The following is a 26,162-nucleotide window of genomic DNA, read 5'->3' as shown; positions in this document are numbered from 1 at the left end:
ATAGATACTGCATTACAGTACCTTACCATGACTAAGGGTGGCAGCATAGACCCTATAACAAAGAAGTTGGCTATGCAATCACCAGAGAGCACTCTACGCAACTGAACATGAACCATCAAAAACAAGGATCCACTTTGAAAATGATCAGTCACAGAGACTGAAGTCCTGTATTAAAAAATATCTTAATTTCCTGATCAAATTAGCTTCAACTTTTACCTCAATTTATCAAATGAATTGTCTTTATTCTTAATTCCATTTTGATTATTGCCACTTTCTCTCCCTAAGGAATGCTGTACATGCTCAATAACACTATACTTTGATAAATGGACACAGGGCAGAGCATGCTGGAAGGGTCACTGCAGATGAATGTGCATCACTGCTTTCATTTTGCAGTGCTTTAAGCCTGCTCAGTGCAGTATGACATCACTCAAGTAAGACTAATGAAGCAGAACCAGAGCCTGTAAGGCTATTCAAATTAATTAACAAATGACCCTAGATTAAAGGGGAGTCAGAGATCAGACATTGAAGACATTTATCAATTCAATACACATGGATAGTCTCATGATTCTTTTATATCTCTTGTCTTTGAAGTACTGTATTATACATAAGTTAATATAAAGATGGCAAAAGGATGTTCTACAATTTACTTTTGTCTTGTATTTCTTTGAGGAGTCATTTTATATTTATATTAAAGTGCCATTCAGTTTAAAAACATTACTTGTGGCTACTATTATTCCAAGATTTCTGTCACACTGCTGCCTAAGATATTGTAAAATAAGCTACAAACACAATAGCATTTCTTTTATTTTAAGAACAGACTATATCTGAACCATCTAAGAGGGACAGGTTTGCTAATACAGTTCAGTGGGCAGGAGATAAATCCCTGCTAGGCAACAAAAGGCAGATCAATAAAGAAAGCATGTAAACAAACCACATTGTAAATGAAGTTAAGATGGATGGAGAGTGGAGCAGTGAGGGAAACCAACAGTACCTCAAATAACGTACATTGCTAGGGACTGAAAGAAAAATAAAGGACAGAAAGCCAGGGGAACCTTCAGTGAAGGAGTGCAAATGAGGAGAGGAAGATGTACAGCCATGAAATGGAGAGAAAAACAGAGAAAGAGGCGAAGAGCGCATGAGAGGATGGGGGAAGTGAGAAATTGAGGGAGAGGAAAAAAACAGTAGTGTAGAAGTGATTTATGGTAGTTGTATAATTTTCTACAACACTGCTCCCCCTTCACCATGGCTCACCTTACCTCCTCCATATTCCACCCTCCCACTAGGGTGTGCTCCTCCTCACCATCACACCATGGAACAGTCCCTGGCCACACCAGCCAGTGATTAAGATTCTGCAGTGATGCGACTGCAGCACTTCGCAAATGGAAGACTGGACATAATTTCCCTAAAATGCTGTTTTTTATCACCTATTTCTCCTTCATCAGCTTGCCGCACACGATTGATAGCTGATGGCACCTCTGACAACTTAACGTTTTTATGGCTAGATTTATGGGCTATCTGCTCCTCTCCTTTTACAGCTCAAACTCTGTAAAAATGCTTATTTCTCAGATAAGGATAGGGAGGGTGTGTGTCTCTGTGTATGGAATGCTATCACACCCAGCTAAATGTATATATGAGAGAGAAGGGCCCAACTCACTGCATTGCAGTCGAGATCTGTGCAGAGCTTCTGAGACTTAATGGCTACTCTGAGACTGAAATTACCTCTGCATAGCACAATGGATTAAATATTATGCCTCACCTTTTAAACATTATATCTAGAATTTACAACTCATTCTTAGTTTCTTTGACTATCTAGGAAATAAAGGCTTTAATACAAAGTCATACATTTGTATGCAATGTATTCATAGAGACTCTTTTTTTCCCACTTACAGTCTGCACCCATAATCATTTCCTGTCTTTTTTTTTATCTCTCTTCATCTGAAGATGAAGATGGAGAGGATTAGCAGTTAAAAGTTAAGTGCAGTTGGGTTAGCTGGGATTAGATGTCTGTTTACACCGGATTGCCTGAGTACAAACAACTTTGTTAAGGACTTGCTTGCATATGTGAGTGCACTTGCTAATGCATATAAGAGGCTTTACTGGGGAGCAGCTGAACTTACTGGGCTGCAGTGGAAGTGTGGCCACTGCAGGTTCCCCACCCACACAGGTCAGATTTACAGCCAGTAAGGACTCCCAGGTAGTCTTCTCCTCTCCCTTACTGATGAGCCTGGCAGATCCCAGACAGATGCCCCAGGGGACTGGACTGTAGCAGGGAGTGGGGGAAGGGATCAAAAAGAGAAAAGATGCAAAGAGAAGAGAAGTGAAACACACACACAGAGAACCAGTTTGATGAGATCATGATTCATAGACACCCAGGAGGACACAACCTGGAATGGGGTAATACCACACATGTTTTAACTGGGCTGGCCCATAATTCACTAGGGTTACCAAGGCTACAAGGATCACCTTAGGAGATAGGCTCCAGAAATCATCTCTGCATCTTGTTAGATGTAGCCTATATAGAGGGAGCATTAATATTCACTGCTGCAATATGCTTGCCTTTAGTAAAGAAGACCAATCTGTTGAAACCAGCACACTGATGCCTGTATATTTCCACATCAGGTCATAGGATGCTCTGCATTTTCAGCACCATTTTTCTTGGTATAGTGTCTGTATGCAATTGTCAGTGGACGTTTTATGACATGAAATGTGTGAATGGAAAAAGAGGCATTTCACTGTGTGAAATACAATCATCTTCCCTATGCAATAAATTCAGTATAGTGCCGACCCCTAGCAGAGTAAAAATAAAAATTAACACTATAAGAAATTAAGTAAGATGCACTTATTTATGATTAGAAAGCACTGCACTCATAGACATAAAAAACTAATAGAAATTAATAAACTAAATTATTGCATACAAGATCCACACAGACAAAAACAAATATAAAAACTGAGATGAGGTGAAAATGGTAAAAAATAAGAATCAGTTTACAAAATGAAACACATTACAGTGAGTGAGCATTTAAAACACGAATCAATAACATAAGAAAAGGATGGATATATACAAAAAGGCAAGGATTTTATTCTTATTTTAATAAAGTCAGGTTTTGAACCTACCTATTATTCATTCATTTCTGAACCGCTTATTCCAATTCAGGGTCGCGGGGAAGCTGGAGCCTATCCCAGCTGGCTTTGGGCGACAGGCATGGTACACCCTGGACAGCTCGCCAGTCCATCGCAGGGCCACACAGAGAGACGAACAACCACTCACGCTCACACTCATTCCTAGGGGTAATTTAGAGTAACCAATTAACTAACATGCATGTCTTTGGATGGTGGGAGGAAGCCGGAGTACCTGGTGAGAGCCCACACATACACGGGGAGAACATGCAAACTCCATACAGAAAGGTCACAGTTTGCCTCGCCTCCGCTTCCTTGCTGTGAGGCTACAGTGTTAACCACTACGCCACTGTGCATTATTATTATTATTTATAATAATAGTAGTAGTAGTAGTAGTAGTAGTAGTAGTAGTAGTAGTAGTAGTAGTAATAGTAGTAGTATTAAGTAAAGTATGACAGACTATTATAGAGTCAACTGCCTGGCATCTAGAACACAAGAGTGGTATTTCTTTTTGGATTTAAAAATACAAGATCATGTGTTGAGGAAAACAAATTGTTTTCTAAACAAATATATGTTTTGTTCTGAACATAAAATGAACATAAAATTTTGGTAACCAACAGTGGTCTAATAATTTTTTTCTACCACTGTATATATATCTGACAGAGAGACAGATGAATAGATAGATCGAGAGAGAGAGAGATTACCTATCTTGCAAGTACTCTGGAACAACATGACAATTAAGTTTCTCTCAATATTATAGTTTCATAATTTATGCATCAAAAGTCAAATAAATATTCCTCAGCAAAATTCTGTATATGATGAAGAAACTAAACTTCAATAAAAATTAGTGCAAACATTTTTTCATAGAATATAAAGAAAGTATTTGGTTTTTATTGTTGAGCTTAAATGTTCTAATTATTCCTTGTAGTCATTGTTGTTTTCTAAATCCTCATGATATTTCAGTTATTGATATTTCAATTCAATTTTGGACTTTTGCTGCCAGCTGCATCTGATTTCACATTTCTAAAAACTCAATGATACTGAAATACAATCATACACGTTCTTCAGCCTCTGCAGCTCTGTGTAACAAAACTTCATCCAACTTCATCATAACACAACAGGGATCTTTTGTCATTCCATTAACAACTTATATGATGTACTGCCACAAATACAGAACTACCTGTGGCACCATGACCTCTGTCAAGTAAGAGCTCTTTATCATCTAAATGCAGTTTAACTGAAGCTTATCAATCATTTCTAATGTAAAATATGATCTCCACTAAAAGGCCACAAACCGGGTTATCCGTTGAAAAATGGTCTCTTCCTGATTAAGCAATCACATTGCAAGCATGCACTGCCCAGTTTTCATAAATCACTTTAAACATGGATGGCATTTGATTAGAACCGACTAGTAATAACCAACAGTGTGTGTATGAAGTGCACGCGAGCAGGCATGTGTGTATTTCGTCTAACATTTTCCATGGTCTGATCTTTAGGATGTTCCTCATTAGTGTGAATATTAATGCAACCAGAAAGGGGGAAGAGGGTAAGAAAAATGTAAAAGGAATTTGGAAGAGCTTTTTAAAAGGGCCATTTCATCAGAATCGTTATTTTTTTGCGGTTCTCTAAAGGCTCGTAACTGGCGGTCTATGAAGAGAGACATACCGCAGTGGGGCTTAATTTAAAACCAGAAAGGTCACTGCACCAGGAAAGGTCCTCAGCTCAGCCAAAAATATAAAATGAGTGGAGAAAAAGAAAGCAGTGGGGGAGGAAGAGTCAGCCAAGAAAGGGAGCAAAATGAAAGATCAGAGGATGCCGACTGGGAGGGGAGGATCCAGGCAGGAGGAAACACGTTCAAGTAATTTGGAAAGACAGTGTTATGGAAGGGAATACCAAAATGGAAAAATACAGAGGAAAGAGGAGAACAGAGAGGACAACAAACTAAGCTGCAACTGAACTGGAACCATTTTTTGTTCATTTTAATAGTGTTTTTGCAAGTAATTTGTTATAATGGTCTACAGTTTTGGAATGGGGTCGGGGATTTCATCCACACACAGTAAAGGATTGCCAATCTGTCGAACAATCTGTGTTGGCAGAATCACAATTCTCCTAAAGCTATTGCTGAATTAGGTTCCCTGTGCTTGTTTTTTTTTTTTTTTTTTTTTTTTTTTTTTTTTTGACCAGTGCTAATCATGGGAAATTAGTTTTGCTGTATGCAAGTCAGCACAAAATGGGTACAACTTTAAAAACTGCTTTTTTCTCCAGATCAGTTTTAGAAATGTCATGTATTAGATCTGGCCTTGTTAACAAAAATAAACTCTTGAATCACTCTTCCCAAGTCTATGGAGTATTCCATTAAACTAACAGGTCCAGGTCTTCAATCACTTCTTTGTCTATCAGCTCGCTTTAATTGTCTGCTGGGTTTTTGACTGCACCACATTACATAAAAGCACACAGGAGCCTCATGGCAGGAGCACGACAGCCTCTGATGTAAAACCTCACGGTTTGCACAGATAAGACGAGTTCAATTTTAATGTTGCTAGCACACCAAGACCCACCAGGCTCACTTGTAAAATAGAATGCCCCCTTCGCTTGTAAACGCAGCAGCCCAAGAGGGAGAAAAAAGATGGGGGTTGGGCCTGTTGAGGCGGGGCTGAATTAAAAGGAAGAAGGGATTCCATTTGTCCAACTCCAGCAATCCATCCAATGGATCAATTTTTTTTCCCCTCAAATTCCCAATCCATTCCCCATCTCTTTTAAAAACTAATATCCAATTCCAATCACAGGTGCTATAAAGCACATCTTGTTAAAGGTCATACTGTGACCTCTAAGTTTTCTAAATTGGATGCTGCTTGGCCCACTTTCCTTTGAAAGAGCACACAGCCTGACATAAAAGTAGCCTGTGCACAATCACATTACCAATGGAACCTGTATGCAGCCAAGCAGTAGGTGTTCATTTTGATGTGAAGTGTCACAGCAGAGAGATTTTAACAAGATATTGGTTGTGTTTGTTCAGGGAGAACAGAGCCAAAATATAAACTAGAGCACAAGGGCCAGAAAATCTTTCTGGGGAAAGTGTAACAATGTGTGCATGCTGTGTATGCCATACACAGCATACCAGCAAATAGTGGATCATCCTCATGCAGCCAGCCAAGTGAACTGATCAGATGGACGATCAAACACTAATCATTCCCTCACGGCCCATACCGAGTAAAGCTGTCATTAATTTTGCAGAATTACATCAAATCTGAGACATTCTTTATGTGGCCCACGGCCTGTAGACAGTTATACGACAGGGACTGCTGCGCTAAGCAGATGGGGTAGCTTGGCCGTGCATACTAAATACCTCTGTCCTCCCTTCCTCTATCGCCGCCCTCCCAACACTCTGTCCTCCTCAGGCACTCAGCTTCTCCTCCTTCTTTCTTTGTTTTCTACCCTTCTAATGCCTTTCCTTGACTACATGGTCACAAAGACCCACTGACTGCATCATTTACCTCAGGATAATTGTCAATGTTTAAATTCAAATAGCTTGAAATGCTTTGCAAATACCTTTTGCATATAAGTATCAGAGAGTTATTTTTAAGAGTTTTACTCTAACACAAAACACATCACACATTAATTTAGTGTGATGAGAAAATAAATTGTTTACTGACATAAATCTTTTATGTTCCACTCCTGGATGTTGACAACTCAAACAGTTTACTCGCCTATATACAACAGAAGGTCATAATCCCATTTGAGGTTTCCTTGGCAACTGATTACTGCTGAAGGCAAGTTGCAATTTACGACTAGTGACACATACCTGCCATTCCCTGCTTAGAATGAGGCATGTGGTACACTATATTCAGACAAACCACCTCAGGTAATAAAACTGCAGTAGCACTCAGGGGCTACACCATTTTCTTATGTTGAGAGGAATTTCAAGCCAAGCTGCTAGAAATAAGCAGATGACAGGGATTAAATTTGTGTGGAGTAGTTCTAAAACCAACAAATAAACAGCATGCTGAAGGGTTTGTGCCAAAACACTTAATAGCGTTATTCTTTTTTCTTTTTTTTTTTTGTTTCCCACCAGATAACCAAATGTGTTCAAGTGCTCTTCTGAAAGAAAGAAAAAAAGCAAATTTATATACATCTCTATGTGTATATAATAAATAGAAAGGAGTGAGTGTAGATGTGAGTGTACATATAAGTTCTAAGGTTAGAGGTGTGCTGTTTTAATAGATGGAGGCGTCACCAAGGCAGGCAGACAGGTCAAGATCAAGCAGTTTCATGGACAATCCACTTTAAGTCCAGTCTCTATTATAGCAAATCCTTGTGTTGCAACAGCACAATTGTCTGCATATTCCTTCTCACAGTAACCACTCAGAATTAAAACTGAGAGCTGGTGCAATATTTTCCAAAATAAAATTACCACAACCAAATAAACAGTACAACTTGTACTGACAGTATATGGTATACAATTGTGTCTGAATCTTTTTGAAACTTTGCCGTTACAACAATGGAAGATGTCAACTCCTGATATTTATTTTTTGATACCCTGTTCTATAACACACTTGGAAACAATGGTCCTTGTATAGTATAGTCCTTGTCGTACAACAGATTAATTTATCCAACTGCAATGACCGCAAAAGAGACACTACTTTCATCACCTCTTCGCTCACAAAAGCTCAGCACACTATTAATCCACTTAAACACAATTTATAGGGTCTCAAAATCGACTGTCCTTCAGCATAAAATTACATGAAGATCCTTATAGTGTCATCAAGAGACTAAATTAGCCAAACTGGTCTTACTAATTAGGGGAACAGTAAAGTACTCTGTAACTGAAATTTGCTCATTAATAAGTAGAATTAAATGACCAAGCAAATGAAATTATGATCTCATCAATAACTGTAATTTATGATTGGTATTATTTAAACTGCAATGCAGGAGGGTTTGCAGTAAGCCGAACTAATGCAAAGGAATTTTTATGCATTATTGATGATGTTTTTCAAATGCATTTCATTCAGACACAAAGCTAGTTTGTATTTATGTAGTTAATGTATAATTTCATAACCACCTTAGTACAATACAAATAATAAAGTTACTATTTCAGCTATTTTCATTGCTGTATACCCTCACTTCTCTGGCATTGCTTACTAAGCCAGTCAATTACCTAACTACTCTCTGCAATATCTGAAAAGGATCAATTCCACCAGGCTTAATAAATGTTTAGCTGAGATAATAATTTTATTTGTATATTTATTTTTAGAACATGTTCTGCATTTTAACCCTTCTTACATCAAAGTAAAAGATAAAAAAAACAATGATATTCTAAATTTATTTGCAGTATAGTACGGAATTAGCTGTGGGATAGTCGAAGCAACCTTGGGGATATGCACTGTCTGAGGGAAATGCCCTGCAACTGCAATCTGAATTGTATGCCATTGAACCACGTTCATAGATGGTGTACTGCCATCTGCTGTCCAGCATATCATCAAGCTCTTAAATTTGCTCAAAATCTTAAAGTGCAGGAAGAATGATGTCAGCCAATTGCCAAAATGGGGCACTTTCAAAAAGCAGAACTCCTCAGTTGATTGGATATTTGAATACTTTGACGAACTGTTAGTCATTTTAGAATTGTGGTTTATTGTGTTTTAGACTCTTGATTGTATTTATCATTAATATTTAGTTTTTACTTTTATTTTTATTGTTGTTTGTGTATGTGTGAAATTTTTTGTCATGGTTTGCTTTTTTTTTTTTTTTAATCTCATCCAGGGACAGCAGGTGTAAAGGAGCTGCATAGCTAATACTGGTATATTTACAGCAATGTCTATAAATATACAAAGTCCCTGCAATCAAGAAGCCATATTTAGAGAAGCACACAACCTGAATTTTGAAACCAAATCTGGAGCATATGCTAATACCAACGATTCTGAACTAATTATCAGTTTACTTGAAGGTTTGAGTGTTTAAATCTAAAACATGTACGAATATAGACAAACAGATAGATAGATAGATAGATAGATAGATAGATAGATAGATAGATAGATAGATAGATAGATAGATAGATAGATAGATAGATAGATAGATAGATAGATAGATGTTTGTGTGAACAAAAAAACTGATAAAACGTGTTTTTAAAAAAACAAATATTCACGATAATAAAGAAAGATTAAATTAAATTAAATTAAATTAAATTAAATTAAATTAAATTAAAAACTTTGTGTAGGGGAAAAAAAGAGGGGGGGGGGTGCGCGTCATTTCCATGTAAGGCTTCTGGTTGTCGGTCTTACGCGCAGACATTGGTGGATCTGTTGGACAAGCGCTTCTCCAGGAGACTTTTATGCAAAAAACAACGGCGTGACGTTACGTTCAGTGGGCTTGTGCTGAAACACCTTTATCTTGGGGAATGTAGTTTTAGGGAAGGGACGGTAGCATAACTCTGGCTACACTGTAAACGCCAGCTCCCATAATTCCACTCTGGAGGAAAAGCGGTTGCCTTTTTCTTTTTTTCCTTTTTTTGTTGTTTCGGGTTACTGGAGAGGCAAAGCTTGCGAAGAAAGGCACAGCTGTCTGGGGCGGGTTTTCTCCCTCCCCCCCTTTTTTGTCGTTTCCTTTCAGACTGTATTCTGTTTTCAATCATAAGGGTTAGCGACACCGTTTGTAAAGAGTGACCTGTTCAGGTAAGATAGACTTATAAAACGATTTCACTTCATGTGCGCAGATGTCTTTTTTTCTTTCTTAGTTTTTTTGCTTTCTCACTTTCTTTCTTTCTTTTTTTTTATACCCTTGCTAAATAGAACCGTACAATACAATTAACAGGAAATATATGATTAGACCACGTATCTCAACTATGCCTGCAATAGATGTTATTACACATTTGTTCTTGAAGTTGAGTCGACATGCACAACATGTGCTGCAGTTTGGGCCTCAAACCTTGCGCTATGAAACACGAACCTTCATAAAGTTGGTGTAAAATTCCGTCCATCACATGTGATTTTCCACTGTTGAGTTGGAGTAAATACATGAGTCACATTTTTTCCCCTTCGAAGAGTAGGTTTTGGGGGGCTTTACTTAAAAAGAAAACAATAAACTTCTGTAATTCAGATTGATAATACAGTAACTTCTCCATCAAGATAAATACAGTTATGTGAAAGTCACACTTCATCTATTATTACAGCATATACTTGGGCACATATGATCTGTACTGGAGGTCATGTTATAGTGCTAAATTATTAATGCCTTCTGCTGACACAAAGGATGCCAAAATTATGGTATATGTATGTCTGCAATCTGAACCCCTAACACCTCCTCCCACGTGTTTGCACGTGATTAAGTACAATAGCAAATGATTTTCACATGACCAAAATAGTGACAAAGCTGTGATATGTCCTGCTGTTCAAAGCTCATCCTGTCATTGGGGTTCAGCTTTGTTGTTCTTTATTCAGGTGTGCAGTTAGTCAGGCTATCTTTTTACACTGGATAAATATTCAGACTCCTGGCTTGCTCGTGTTTGCTCACCAGCTGTCACCTCTCACCTATTTCACCATCAGCTCATCTAACCAAACGTGTCAGTTTCTACTTTATACTTGTAGTAAATTATCTGAAACCACTATCAATTTGTTCTTTTTTTTTTAGGTGCAAAATTGCGTGCGTTTGTTTTGTGTTGCTATGGACAAGGCTCGGCGGGTGGAGTTTAGAAACATAGGCTGCAGTTATTTCCCACAGAGCAGAGTCGATTGTCACTACACCCTAAGCTCACAGCATAAATGGGGTAGCAATGATTGGATCGGGCTCTTCAAGGTATTGTAATCTGTCACAAAAACCAAGAAAATACAGAGTATGTATATTTACCTGAAAAAATAACAGTCTGTATACACGTTTTCCTCCTTAGGTGGGATGGTCATCAGTAAAGGACTATGAAACCTTTGTTTGGGCCCAGGCCCCAGCTGACTATCAGGAGGGCACAGATGTCAACTGCTGTGTGCATTTCCAGGGTACCCATTGCCTCTATTTTAAAACTATATAAATTTTCCATTGTTTGGCACAATGATTTTTATATTGAATGTTTATAGTAGGATAAACAAAAAGCCAAAAAAAAGATGAGCTGGAATAGTATGTTTGTTGTTCTGACTTAATTAATGTTTGACATACAATATATTTAAAAAAAATTCTAGACAGTAGACAAATATCCTCCTTACCTTTGTCTCTTAACACACACTGTCTCTATATTTTCACTAGAAAATACATTGTTTACTTTGTCCTCTGTGTCAGGCCCAGCCAACAAGAGAAAATTCTCTGTGAGGAACATATGTGCAACAGGTGCAGCACTGACCTATGGCAATGATTTATTACCAACCTGACTGTCAGTGCAATTCCTAGGGAGAATTGCAAATTTAAAAAAAAAGTCTAAAAAAACTGCTAAGTGCTTTACATAACCTGCAATGTGTGAAGAAGAAGAAAATTGCATGCAGCTCATAAAATGTTACATCTAATTTTTCTAGTCCAATTTCTTTCCCCTTCAAATTTAGTTTCCCTTTGACATTCAAAGGACAAAGCAAAAAGCTATCACCTGTTCTGGGAAAATATTATCCTCAATTACCTTATTTCAGAGGATGGATTGCTATGGTTGTGGGGTTTGTAGTTTTTGTCTTCTTTAGTTCTGGTCTCCTGTTTAGTACTTTTTGGTTTATTTCCAAACAGCCCCATGTGTGTATATATATATATATATATATATATATATATATATATATATATATATATATATATATATATATATATATATATACCATAGTCAAATGCATTCCTGGGGCCAGAGCGGGCGACGTCGAATCGTATTTGAAACTGCTGGCTAAGGCTAAACGTAAATACCGTAAGATTGTAATTCACGTCGGCGGTAACGACACCCGGTTACGCCAATCGGAGGTCACTAAAATTAATGTTGCTTCGGTGTGTAACTTTGCCAAGAGCATGTCGGACTCCGTAGTTTTCTCTGGTCCCTTGCCAAATTTAATCAGCGATGACATGTTTAGCCGCATGTCATCCTTCAACCGCTGGTTGTCTAGGTGGTGTCCCGATAACAACGTGGGTTTTATAGATAATTGGAGCGCTTTTTGGGGAAAGCCTGGTCTTATTAGGAGAGATGGCATCCATCCCACGTTGGATGGAGCCGCTCTCTTATCTAGCAATATGGACTCTTTTATTAGTCAGCTAAATTGACAACTCAGGGTTGGGACCAGGAGGCAGAATTGTAGTCCTACACACTTTTCTGCAGCTTCCCACCCAAAACCCCATTCCGACCTTACACAACTCCCCAGCAGTAAGAATTAAACAACACAAAAACACTTCTGGGGTTAATCGTGAAAACCTCATAAAAATAAAAACAATGGATCTAATAAAATCTGAAAATAAGACAATAAAGTGTGGCCTACTGAATATTAGATCCCTCCCAAATAAGTCTTTATTAGTCAATGACTTGATAGGTGATCACCACATTGATTTATTCTGTTTTACGGAAACCTGGTTACAGCAAGAGGATTATGTTAGTATTAATGAAGCTACGCCAGCTAACTATTTAAACTTTCACATTCCTAGAACTACAGGCAGAGGAGGAGGTGTTGCAGCTATTTTTAAGTCAGAATTTTTAATTAATCCTAAGCACAAAACTAACTATAAATCCTTTGAATTCCTGACATTAAATTTATCTCATCCAAAATGGAATTCAGAGAAACCGCTCCTTTTAGCATTAGTGTATCGCCCACCTGGACCTTACTCCGAGTTTATGACCGAATTCTCTGATCTCTTGTCTGAATTAGTGCTGACTACTGATAAGGTCATTGTACTAGGTGATTTTAATATTCATGTTGACGTTGAAAATGATAGTTTAAACATTTCCTTTAGCTCTATTCTAAACTCAATTGGGTTTTCACAAAATGTCAATGGAGCCACTCACTCTCATGGTCACACTCTTGATCTTGTTCTAACATATGGTATTGAGACTGATAAGCTCAAAGTATTTCCTCAAAACCCTGTCTTGTCCGATCACTTCTTATTAACCTTTGAATTCACTTTATTTGATTACTCACTGACCAAAAATAAATTCTACTATAGTAGATGTTTATCAGAAAATAATATTACAAAATTTAAACAATCAATTGAATCAATTTTTTCACATCTACCATGTGTTAGCATGACTGAGAGTCCCCCTTTAAGCCTTACTCCTGCTCAGATTGATCAACATGCTGATACTATAACAGCTTCAATGCGTACAACCTTGGATAATGTTGCTCCCCTAAAGAAGAAGAAATTAGGTAAGATTATGAAGGCTCCCTGGTTTAATTCCCAGCTTCGAGCTCTAAAACAGGCATCAAGGCGTTTGGAAAACAGATGGCGTTCATCAGGACTAGAGGAGTCTCACTTAACCTGGAAAGAAAGTTTAATCGTATACAAAAAAGCTTTACGTACGGCAAGAACAGCTTATTATTCATCATTGATAGAGGAAAACAAAAACAACCCTCGGTTTCTTTTCAGCACGGTAGCTAGGCTTACTAGGAGCCGGAGCGCTGTGGAGCCATGTATTCCTTTCTCACTTAGCTGTGATGATTTCATGTATTTTTTCAGGAATAAAATTGACACTATTAGAGATCAAATTCACAATACTCTTCCTTCTACCTATAATGTTGAGCCTGTTGTGGTCTCCGAAGCATCCTTAGAACCAGGATCTGACTTGTGTCTAAATAGTTTCTGTCCTGTCCAACCCTCTGAATTAACTAAAATAATAGCTTATCCTGCTTGATCTTAGTGCTGCATTTGATACAGTCGATCATAACATTCTGTTACAAAGACTAGAACAGGTGATTGGAATTACAGGTACAGCGTTAAGCTGGTTTAAATCATATTTATCTGATAGACTTCAGTTTGTTCATGTAAATGACAAGTCCTCCTCCCAAACTACAGTAAGTCATGGAGTTCCTCAAGGTTCTGTACTTGGACCAATACTCTTCACGCTATATATGCTCCCTTTAGGCAAAATTATTAGACAGCATGGAATAAACTTTCATTGTTATGCAGATGATACTCAACTATACTTATCCTTTAAACCAGATGAAACAAATCAGCCCAATAGGCTACAAAATTGTCTCATAGACATAAAGACTTGGATGTCTAGAAATTTTCTCCTCTTAAACTCAGATAAGACTGAAGTAATTCTCGTTGGATCTGAAAAACTCAGAGCTAAATTTTCCGGTTTTGTAATGAACCTGGATGGCATTACTTTAGCTTCCAGTGCTACAGTGAGAAACCTTGGAGTAATATTTGACCCTGACCTGTCCTTTGGCCCACATATTAAGCAGGTTACTAAAACAGCCTTCTTTCATTTACGTAATATAGCCAAAATTAGGGACATTCTGTCTCAGAGTGATGCAGAAAAACTGGTTCACGCTTTTGTTACTTCGAGACTAGATTACTGTAACTCTCTATTACTGGGCTGTCCTAAATATGCCCTGAAAAGCCTTCAGCTGATCCAGAATTCTGCAGCCAGAGTCCTGACCAGAACCAGCATTTTAGCCTCTCTTCATTGGCTGCCTGTTGAATCTAGAATAGAATTTAAAATCCTTCTCCTTACATATAAAGCCCTCCACAACCAGGCACCACTATATATCAAAGACCTCATTGTTCCTTATACACCAAGTAGAGTACTTCGTTCGCAGACTGCAGGCTTACTTGTGGTTCCTAGAGTCTCAAAGAGCCGAGCAGGAGGCAGAGCCTTTGGTTATCAGGCCCCTCTCTTATGGAATAAGCTCCCAGTTAGTGTTAGGGAAGCAGACACCCTCCCCACCTTTAAGACTAGGCTGAAGACTTATCTTTTTGATAAGTCCTATAGCTAGGGATGGTTAGCATCCCTTAGTTATGCTGCTATAGGTTTAGACTGCTGAGGGACATTTCCTGATACACTGAGCTTCTTTCTTTTTCTCTTTATCTCTTTCTTTTACCCCCCCCCCCCCCCATAACAGTGTTGCATCATTAACATGTATGTCTCCTGTCTCAGCAGGTCTCCCTGGCCGGGAGTAGCAGTTCCTGTTGTCTGTTGTCTTTCTGTCCTCTTCCCCCCACACAGCAGAGGCAGATGGCTGCCTGTCCTGAGCCGGGTTCTGCCGGAGGTTTCCTTCCTGTTAAAAGGGAGTTTTTTCCTTCCCACTGTTGCCAGTGTGCTTGCTCAGGATGGGAGATTGAGTTGGACTCAACTCAATCTGTTGGTTTCCTTATATAGGCTGTTATGAATTGGCCTTCATTATGTAAATATCAGATCAGATGCATCTAAAATGCACAACTAAACTGTTCCCACTGTCTCTGAGATATTGGACACCAGAGCTGGGTTTGAAAAGCAAGACCCTTGACAGCAATGAGTCAGCTGTTACCATGCACCAACAGATTATAAGTAGGTTAGAGGGAAATGGCCTGCAACTGGACATGATGTCTGCATATGTTGCTTATAATAGTAGTGTAAACTATATAGAAAACAATCATGTTTTTAGTATACAACAAAATTGCCCTACCTCTTGCTCTATACTGCAGCACCTGTGTCCAACTGGACTCACAGCAGTCTGATTAACATCTAATTATAGAATATAACAGAGTATGTAATACATTTTTCTATATTTCAATAGTAACGTTAGAGTAAAAAAGTAGATTTTTTTTTACAATTTATTTTAGAATTTATCTCAATACATTGAAATCTTGCATTGTCCCACACTTAGATCAGAAATGTTTTTTACAACAGGTCACACAGATTTTTCTTAAAGACTTTGTGAACAAATTGTTTAAGAATATATAAATGATTTCTCTTTGTGATCCTCACAGAGTGCAGCATTAATTTCAAATATAATTTCTTAATAATATGTATGAGCCATACTAGTATGTTTGGAATATTCATAAGGTGGTACAGGTGATGTGGAGTATCAACATCTGGCTAGTGGGTGTGTTACTGTGGGCGTGTGTGTCACGAAAGGTCCAAACTCACTGGTGTTTAAAATGAATGGATCAAGAAGTGGGGTGAGCTTGGTGGTCACATTTTCTGGTAATTAGTCTAAATTATAGGACCATTGTGTTCATTAATTGCATTTGATTTTGGAACTGTGGATAGATAAAAGGAATCAACATGTCGCTGTTGACACAGAAGGGCTTTTGAGTTTTTGGTGAAATCCATATCTGGCAAATAACCGTGAGTTTGGCCCACAGCGGCCCTCAGATAAGTTGTCAGTTTGCCCCAACAAAATATTACTGCATGAACCAATCCTTCTGAAAATAATTGCAGGGAAAACAGTTTGTAGTTTTACGCAGAAATGCAATATAAAATTTTAGTGTGGGCAGAGAAAAACAAAACGGATGTGATCCTACAGAAAATACCATTGTCTGAATATATTACAACAGCATGGCTCTGTGATAAATGAGTATGGGTGCTTAAGTGACCAGTCTGTAGTTTAGATCAGCTACTCACTGAAAACACTGGGTGTATCATGAAACAAAAGAATCTGATAAATAATCTATAAGCCACTGTAATTTTTTTTCTTGATACCTTTTTGACTGATAGATCTGACTTAAGATACAACTAATGTGCAAATAAGTATGGTGTGAAGTAAAATCTAAAACAAACAGGACTATTTTAAAATGCAATTATCTTATTGTTTTACTTGATTTTCCAATAACTTGAACTTTTCTATCACCTTTTTAGCCTCCTACTTGCCAAAGCCCAGCTCCCAAGAGTATGTGTTTGTCTATATCAACGCAAATGGAGAAGTGTGCTCCTACAGCTCCAAATTCACTTTTTGTGCACCAAAGCCACTTGAGGATCTTGTAACCCTTGAAGAGGAGTCTCATGGAGAAGAGGAAGGCACAGATATGCTGCTGGTTGTGCCCAGGGCCGAGCTGCTGCAGGTGAGTATAAGCATTGAAATAGTTTTCAGGTGGCATTATAAATGACTGTTGGTAAAACACAAAGTCTGAGGAAGTAGCTCTGTTATTTATTAGTGGTGTGCATAGGCAAGAATCTGGCAATACAATAAGTGTCTCAATCCAGGGGCAACAATATGATACATAGTGATACTATGCAAGACAACATATTGTGATTTTTCTATATTACAATTTAATCGTAAGAAAACTGTCACAGGATAGTAAGCGTTCAAAGCTGCTACATGCTTAAAATCAACTTAAAAAGCAACTTCTGAGTATGAACAGAGGGCTCTACATTTCACTACAGAATAAATAAAAATAATTTACAAGATGAAAAACAAAAAATTTAAATGAGCCTCATCAATAAAGATCTGTTTATAAAAAATGTTTATGCAATGTGTTTGCATAATGATATATAATAACACAAAATATTCTGATATATCGATATTTCTTTACACCCCTTATTTACTGCAGTCACACATAGACAAGAACACAAACGTGTTTTTTTCTTGTTGTCAGAGCCGGCTGCAGGAATGTCTTCAAGAGCGTGCTGAGCTGTTGCAGATACAGGAGGCATCAAAAAAGCAAAGGGATAAAGAGAAGGAGGAGTACAAGAAGGCAAAGGAGGCCTGGGACAGACAACGTAGAGGGTTGGAATATGAGATTGCCAGACTTCAGGAAGAGCTGAAGCAGAGTCTAGAGAAGATTATGGAGATAGAGAAGCAACAGCAGGTGATGTACTGACAGAAACAAATAATGCCCCACATTTAAGAGTTTTTTTTGCCAGTTTTCTATATCCATACTTTTTCCTGCTCTTATTCTCCTAAAATTTCTACTTTAACAATTTCCCTCAACAGAAATGCAGAAAATTATTTTCATTATTATATTAAAATTACTGCTTGAAGAGATTTGTAAAAGTGAAAAAAAAATGTCTCTGGTCACTAAGGAGAAGCAGGCTTTAGGAGAATCACTAGCCAAGGAGAAAACTGCTTTAATGGATGCTAGGAAGGCGAGTGAAGTGCGAATCAGAGAGTTAGAGGATGACATCAAAAACCTGACTCGGAGAGCTGTGGAAAGAGATACAGAGTTGGAGAGGTTTGACACTTTTTCTTCTTTTTCTTCCCTTAGTTTTATGTGGGTCTTGTGAATAGTTTTGATTGCCCATAACCAAATGTGTGTGTGCAGGATGAAAGAAAGAGCCAAGAGGGCGGGCACTCTGAGAAAAGAAGAGGAGAATGAAAGAAAGAGCTTACAGGTAGTTATATTACAGCACATACCGTGTAACTTAAAAAAAACATAAAATATGTCTCTATTGATCTTTTCTTCTGTATCCTACTTTAATTTTTCCCATCTGGATCATGCACGTTTTTCCTTTAGATGAAGCTGGAACAGACAGAGGCAGAGCTCAGAAGTCTGTCAAAAGAGTTTCAGGGTCTGAGGAACTCCCTTGCACAGAGAGACACCAGTGTCCTCCAGCTCCAAAACACCATCACCACCCTCACCCAAAAACTTACAACTGCCCACAGGAAAGAGGTCAGGCACTTTTGGGATTTTGTACATTTTGGGTGTCAGGTGAACATGTTAAGTGCAGTGACTATCTCTGGTTTATTATTTCAGTACATCTTAAAACTTCACTAGAATGAACTTTAAAATAATTTTGGTACTTTACATTAGTTTTTTTGTCGTCATGGTAGAGATTTGAACCGTCTCATTGCTTTGTCAACAGACGGAGAGTGAGACATCACTGAAGGAAATGCGGAGTCTGCGTGAGCGTCTGCACATGAGTGAAAGTGCATCAGAACGGTTAAAAAGTGATCTAAGTTCCATGATAGCCCAGAGGGATCATGGGCAGGCTGAACTACATCAGGCTCGTCTGCAAGCTGCCCAACTCACCCTTCAGCTTGCAGATTCAAGTTTGTCCCTGAGAGAGGGAAGAGCCCAGTGGGCTCAGGAGAGGCAGAATCTTCAGAACACTGTTGAGGTAATGCATTGTTACAGAGCTTAGTATCTTGAGAATTAATAGATGGAAGATGTGATAAGTTTTACACATAATCCAGAGATATTATTGCATTGAAGTGGGAAAGAAGGGGGGTGAAGTGTGTTATAACCAGAAATAGCAATTAATTAGGTGCATGTCACATGAACAGATGGACCAGGAGCATTTGGAAAAACTCAACGCAGAGATGCAGACGATGGAGGAGAAGTTGCGGGAGGAAAGGATGGACAGAGTGAAATTGGAAGTTGAGCTCGGAAGAGAAAAAGATTGCAATCGGGTGAGAGACTACATTATTTCATGTCAATGTGGCAGATGCTCAGTCCTAAATGGTAGAAAGGGCACTCAAACTTGATACAAATATGAGGCAGATGTCAGAAATTGCAGTGAGAATTGTGTGATAGTTAACCTGTTCACACCTCATTTGTCACATTATCTATAAAATGGTGATGATATATTTCATCCTTCTGTTTTATGATATCTGGCCCGCAGGTTCAGCTGAGTGAAACCCGCAGAGAGCTCCAGGAGCTGAAAGCTAGTCTGAGGGTCGCCCAAAAAGAGAAGGAGCAGCTACTAGCAGAGAAACAGGTCAAAAACCGTGTATGATGTGCTGCATGAGAACAGAAATATTTCCAAATCTAGAAAACATGGCTGTTTGGTCAATTAATCTTTGCATTAAACAGTGTGATTTTATACTGTCAGGAATTGATGCCATTGGGATTTAGGTTTTAATATAGAACAAATGTAGGTATCTTTTTAAATACAGGCTAGTTATTTTTCTTTTCTAAGTATCTTGGGTACAATAACAAATTTGTATCCCGAAGCATACTCATATAACAACAGGTATACTAGTATTGTGAATGCCCCAGGTGTTGGGAATTGTCTCTCTGTTGTTGCTCTCATGTTATAGTGCAATATAAATTGTTTATAGTGCAATATAAAATGGCGGATTTCAGGGCAGTCAGCGCTCTGCCTGTTAATGTGCCTGCATAGTTTTTGTTGGCTAACCAGTATCACATTTGCCATCTACAGGCAAAGTAAATAGTGTTTTTAAAATCAGTGTCTAGCTTCATTTTAATATTGGCCAGATGGGAATGTTGCAAGCAGTCTGTGGCACATGATATAAATAAAAGATTAAAATGTTTATTGTCCAGTGATTGTATTGTTTTTATAATAATAAATGTTGTATTTTTGTGTTTATCATTTCAACATTTTTATGTGGCTTTGGCTTGAAGAAGCCAGACCTTATAAGGGTATAAGGGTGATGACTGCTGAAGTGACACCATGGTTTTGATATTATTCCTTTTCTATCCACTGTAGGAATTGATGGAGTACATCTGTCAGCTGGAGCAGAACATGGGAAGAGTGGCCAGTGCCAGGTGGTATGCTGCTCACAATGCCTCTACAGGTAAACCAAGCTGCATATACATATGTACTATATGCTCTGCAGATGTAAACAACAAAATTGATGTCAGCTATCACTCAAGAGCTCAGCTTTTAATGTTGTTCAGTATGGCCTATGTTACATGTGGCAAGAGCTCTAAAGAAAAGTGACCTCTTTTTCTTCTGTCTTTCCATGTGTCCTCTTTCCAGAGTGTCCTGACAGCGCATTAAATGACTCTGAAGATGAAAGCCCTGAGGCTTTGCAGATCCTCAATCCAGCAAGACCTCTGGGACACTACAGCCTGTGTGAGCAGGGCCAGCTGGACTCTTTGCTTCTCTCAACTCCCCCTCTCTCCCCGAGGGAGGTAGACAGGAGTACAGTGGTCATCAGCCAGCCTACCCCTCTCTCCTTGCCACACCAGGCCAATGCTGACACTCTGGCTCACAGCTCTGATTCGGTAAGACACGCTATCTGAGGCAATTATTATCACCACAGCTTAATTATATATGATACTGAAAATGAGTTGTGTCCTCATGCAGATAAGAATGCATTCCAGTTAAACATGAGCAGTGGGTCGTTTGATATAGACATTATCTCGTGGAAGCAATTAGGTAGCTAGTCTGCAAGTTATTAAACTGTAATAGCTGCTGGAGTTAAGTGTCCATGTGTGTGTATTTATGTGTGTATGTTCCTCTGGTATTTAGGAGGAGGAAGCTGATCCACTTCAGTGTGAGAGGAGCAGCTCAGGAGAGGAAACAACACTTTTGTTGCCTGAGCGCATAGACACTGTCCAAAGGTAAAACACATAGCCATCCATTAAAGATTCTGTAAATGTATTTATATAAATACTCACAGGAGAAGGAAAACTGATTGCCTTGCGTTTACGTATATCCTTTGAAAGATCCTAGATTGAAACATTAAACTTTGTCAACATTTCAGTATGTACTGTATGCGTACTGAATATAGTAATGTTCCCTTTCTCTACAGCACAAGTACTTGAAATGGTGATACTTTAAGAGTGCTATGTTTACATTACATGCAGTAATATAAAGTAAGATTTGTTTAGCAAGTACTTTTACTTTTGTTCAGGAGAGCTGTTTTCTAGCTCTAGCCTTTCACACTTACTTTTAACATTCATTGCATAAACACTGCAAAGTATTTAATGTTGCAAATGACATAATAGTACAAAAACTGCAAGTATTATAGTCTCTGAAATGCAAAAATAGAAGCTTACCAGCACTGAAAATATTTTCAGGGTATTTCCTTAATAATAAAAGGTGTAAGATTGCTAAACAAGTGATGATGAATTGATTGCAACATGAACATGAAAGCCGTTCTGGAGCTTAAAACCAACCAGTATAATAGAGAAGAAATCTGGTGCAAAGTCAAATCTCACTTTTGATTGTGTTTGAAAAGTGAGATTTGACTTAACACCAGATTACTTTTTTATTATACGGGTTGGTTTTAAGATCCAGAACTGCTTTCAAGTTCACATTTTTATCATTTCATGGCATTCATTTGTATGTACAGTCCTCATATGCAGAGTAATCACAGAACAAAGCCACTACATAAATACAAGGGAGTTTGCTTTTTCAGATTTTTTTCCTGAGATGTAGACAAGTAAAAGCATCAAGTGTATGCAAATGGAAAATGCATTAACATACTAATACTTGAAATCCCAAGCAGAGCACAGCTCCTGAGTCAGAATACTTTCAGTCTCTGGCTTCACAGACAAGTTTCGCAATGAATTCTAAGCTTGCAAACACACGTAGGGATATGGAGGCCGTTATTTATGGCGACAGGGTGACTATGGCTCGAAGATGGAAGTTTTGAATATGAGGTTGTAAAAGAAGTTGAGTCAGGGTGAAGTGAGGGAGACTGAGACACAGTTGGGGTGTGGGGGAGGGTGATGGGGAGGATAAGGGGACAGACAAGTTGACAGCAAGCTGTAGTAATGATTTACCTGAAGGCAGTACTGCAGTCACGGGCCAATTTTCAGCATCATTAAGGCTCACGCTCTCCCACTCACCCACTCCTTCAGCCTAGCCTCCTCTTTTAACCAGAATGTGTATTTCTTTCAGTTTTTACCACACACACTCTGCTTTGTGTCTTCCTTCCAGTGATCTGGCCGACACTTCACTATGGTAACTAGTGCACATCCAGCTGTGGCTATGGCAAGGGATCAAAGACAGTACGAGGAAGTCTTGGAGTTTTCCTCTCACAAGCACATAAACAGCTCATGTAAAACAGTCAAAATGTTAATATGCAATTTCACCAAACCTGAAGTATACCTTGTTTTTTACTCTCCAGACACGTGTGTTATAGCCATAACTGTTTTGCCAGTGGTGGCAGGTAAACACCATGTTTACTACTGGTGCACGATTTGAAGAAGGAGGCTTTAAGGCATGGGTGCTGGCATTGGAGAATTTGCAGTCTGTAGCACAATGATTTCTGTTGAATCATTACAATGTCAAGAGCTTTACGATGGATGTTATGTCGTTTTTATGGCAATTGTGATTAAGAGTCATGACAGGCACTGTAATTATGATGTTTTGTTCAGGCCTGGTTCCACTTGAAATCACAGCAAAACTCTGTTCTAGCATTAAATTCTCAACGGCTGCTTTAGGCACTTTTCATGGCAGCATAAAGCAATGATACAGCGTCATGCTAAAATATATTGCAATAATGTAGTTCTGTGGCATATTTCTCTTCCATTTAAACAGAACTAAGACTTGATATGCACTTTCTTGTACACATTAGCGATTGATTGCCATGCAGATGCAGTTAGTTGATTTAGTGTGTAATAAACCATATTGAGCTGATTAATGTCTGTTCAGATAGTTGCCCTTTGCAACTTTGTACATCAGAAACTACATATCATCATTACCAAACTGGCTTGCTAGCTTTCAGCTTGTCTCTGTGTTAATGAAGCAGGATTTAGCTTTCTATAATAATTGAACTTCATTTGCTGTTTAGTTAAATACTTTAGTATTAACCTTAACTGCAATATCTTATACAAAAGCTGAATTCATCATCATGCAGTTCTAAATTTGTGCCTAATATGAAGTAGGAGCCAGACTTAATTGTCTGTTTATATTCTGACATCAGCATTTAGGTGTTGATATTTTCCTCTCCCCCTAAAGCAAGTATACTGCCTAATAAAAATTTGCTGCCTGCCTTTTAATCAATACTTTATGCATTTTTCATGATTTTCTTTTTACAATTAACTTGAGTTATGCTACAGTTAAACAATATCCTGGTTTAGTTTGAAATAGGAGTTTAGTTTGTTAATGTTGGAAACAAAATTTTCCAGGCTTGGCTTACATTTGCTTTAGATACCTTGATGCTTGATGTTATATGCTGTATTTGCACCTCTTTTTTCATATATATGAAAGAGTTTTTAGATGAAACTTTGATACATGGATACTCAGTGTGTCAGTTGTGTGCTTTTCACCATTATCACAGTTCTCAAATTCTGTGTTTTGTTAACATTTTATCTACATTTGATGTTTCACTTTCTGTTTTCAAATACTCATATAAGCTCTATAAAATGTAATATATGAATAGGTTGCATATTACTGCTAATGAAAGGGAATGTTTAAGTGATATGGACAGATGTGCAAAAGATTTTTTTTTAAAAACAGAAAATTAATATTACTCAAAGAATTACATGTCTTTCCATCTTTGTATTGATCTTGTGTTGCCATGGTTACACTACATGTTTAATAGTCTATTTAAAAGTTTGAAGGTTTTTAAGCTGTTTTCTGTTTTTCCTAGAAGATGGCACACAAAATGTACCCTTTGTAGTCTTTGTTTGTTGTTGTGCTTTGACTTTATGTCTTAAGGATTTTTTGTTGTCCACTCGGAGTGCTCCCTGTTGCACACTGCAGTGGAGCGCCAGTGGGTTATGGTTTGTTTGGACGTTTTGTGTGTAAAGGTCATCCCACGTGTACACCTCTTTGTATTTTCTTTCAGTCATGTAACAAGTTTGGGTGGGGTTCAGCTCAATAAAACATATTCATCACAGGGGCATATTTGTCTTATTCTGGTCTAAGTTTATTGCAACATTTTGATCCTCGTGTCATTTTAGTGGTAATGAACTATCCCATTTCTTTTTGCGCAGCCATATAAGCTATACTCCCCTTTGGCTCATTGCCTGTTTTGTATATATTTCTCACCTTTGGCTCCCCTCAGGGCTGGCCTCCTTGTCGTCTTCATCCTTGTGCCTTCCCACTCCTGTGGCAGTCTTCTGCTCTCTCATTTAAACTCTTCTGCTGTTCCCCTACCACACTCCTTCCATCTTAAGTCTGGGGTGACGATAGCTAATTATAAAATCAATGATGCTGGGCTGCCTAGTTTATAGCCCCCTCTAAAACCTTAACTGGGAAATCACTGTGGGATTGATGACTCCCTCTCTCTTTATCTCTTTTAATTAGAAATGTAAAAGATATGAAGAGCCAGAGGCCAGAACACATCTCCTAGTTTTTATGACCTCAACGCCTTCCTGCCCAGCACGAGCACCCGTTCCCCAAATCACCCCCCTCTACTTGGCCTTGTTTATTTCCTATTTCTCCCCCTGCAGCCACATACTCCACTTTCAGCTGCAGATCTTTACCTGTTTCTTCACTTTCCCCTTTACCTTCTCTATGTTAGTTATTGTTCCTCTTTGGCATGTACAGGCAGATGCTAAATTTATGCTCTTATCTACTTAAAAGTACTTCTCACCCTCCTTTCACCTCTCCTGTCTTCCCTTGACTGATTCCAAACTCCCTATGGATATACCCATTTGTAACCAATGACAAACATGTCCTTTTGTCTGTTCTGACCCAAGCAGAGGAACACTGTACATGATGCACTGTTTCTCATGATGATGACACCGTGTCCAACTTCACGTAACCAGCAAATGACATACAACTCTGTCTCTGTGTATAACTTGTGGTACAAGGAGAAAAACCTCTTTTCTCAGGCTTTATCACACCCAGACCCTTCCTCCCTAACTACTGCCGTGAGCACAAAAGGTCCCTGAGCTTTATCCTCCTGATCACTGAGGAGCTAGAGCCTCTGGTGGTCCATTATCTCTCTTGTGTTGACTCAGGCACTACTGTAGTTTGCCTATGTTCAGAGCAGGGTCTTGCCTTGCTTTTAAATATTCAAATGAATTTCCTTGGTGTGCTGCTCTTGTGGCCTACTTTTATGGAACCTTTACCGTTTTATAAATAATTGATGACCTGGAACTGTAAGGAAAATGCATTGGCCTTTCCACACTTTAATAATTTGTTATGAATTTGTATTTAGTGGTAATAGAAATGTAATTTAGTTGTTATGTTTCCACCATTTTCCAATTTGTGTTTCAAATTAATTACTTTATTAAGAATCTGTAATATGTAAAGATGAGTGTACATAAATTAAACCGAAACCTAGAAATCCCTCCAAGCATGCACCAAGTCTTCCCATAGGTTGCCATGGCAACACTTTGAATGGTTCACAGTATATGAGGCAATTTGATTGTTCCTTGTAAAATAGTGTATAATGTATGGGCCTTATTTTAATTCTAGTCTGGTATTATTGATCTGTCTTTAATGATGGTTAATTAAAGCAACTGTATAATTGATAGAATCTCATCTCTGTTTATCACCCTCTTCTGATTCTCTTTGGTTCTCTATTAATAAAATCAGGGTCAGGAATGAGTATCCCATTCAAGCTCCCTGAAAAAAAAAGAGATGTTTACTATCGGCAGCC

General features: G+C 38.3%; 1 protein-coding gene across 2 annotated transcripts; it reads left to right on the top strand.

Moving 5' to 3' along the window:
* Nucleotides 1-9,641: 9,641 nt before the first annotated feature.
* On the top strand, nucleotides 9,642-24,453 carry calcoco1a (calcium binding and coiled-coil domain 1a). Of its 2 annotated transcripts, none has more exons than XR_013771286.1 (15): nucleotides 9,642-9,782; nucleotides 10,738-10,902; nucleotides 10,994-11,096; nucleotides 16,829-17,031; nucleotides 17,566-17,778; nucleotides 17,993-18,141; nucleotides 18,232-18,301; nucleotides 18,424-18,579; nucleotides 18,773-19,027; nucleotides 19,194-19,319; nucleotides 19,532-19,627; nucleotides 20,360-20,447; nucleotides 20,633-20,880; nucleotides 20,963-21,034; nucleotides 21,128-21,183. XR_013771286.1 is itself a non-coding variant. In XM_079239412.1 (15 exons), the coding sequence occupies exons 2-15, from the start codon at nucleotides 10,771-10,773 to the stop codon at nucleotides 22,569-22,571; spliced, it is 1,959 nt and encodes a 652-aa protein (XP_079095538.1). In that variant the 5' UTR covers nucleotides 9,642-9,782; nucleotides 10,738-10,770; the 3' UTR covers nucleotides 22,572-24,453. The 2 variants fall into 2 exon arrangements, 1 of the variants encoding a protein (XP_079095538.1); XM_079239412.1 differs by lacking the exon at nucleotides 20,963-21,034 and adding an exon at nucleotides 22,544-24,453 and having other exon boundaries at nucleotides 21,128-21,219.
* The last annotated feature ends 1,709 nt before the right edge of the window (nucleotides 24,454-26,162 follow it).

Source organism: Telmatherina bonti (genome assembly GCF_933228915.1).
Source record: "Telmatherina bonti genome assembly, chromosome: 4".
NCBI lineage: Eukaryota > Metazoa > Chordata > Actinopteri > Atheriniformes > Telmatherinidae > Telmatherina > Telmatherina bonti.
The sequence above is the reverse complement of the archived record's forward strand: the minus strand, read 5'-3'. Positions and strand labels throughout refer to the sequence as shown.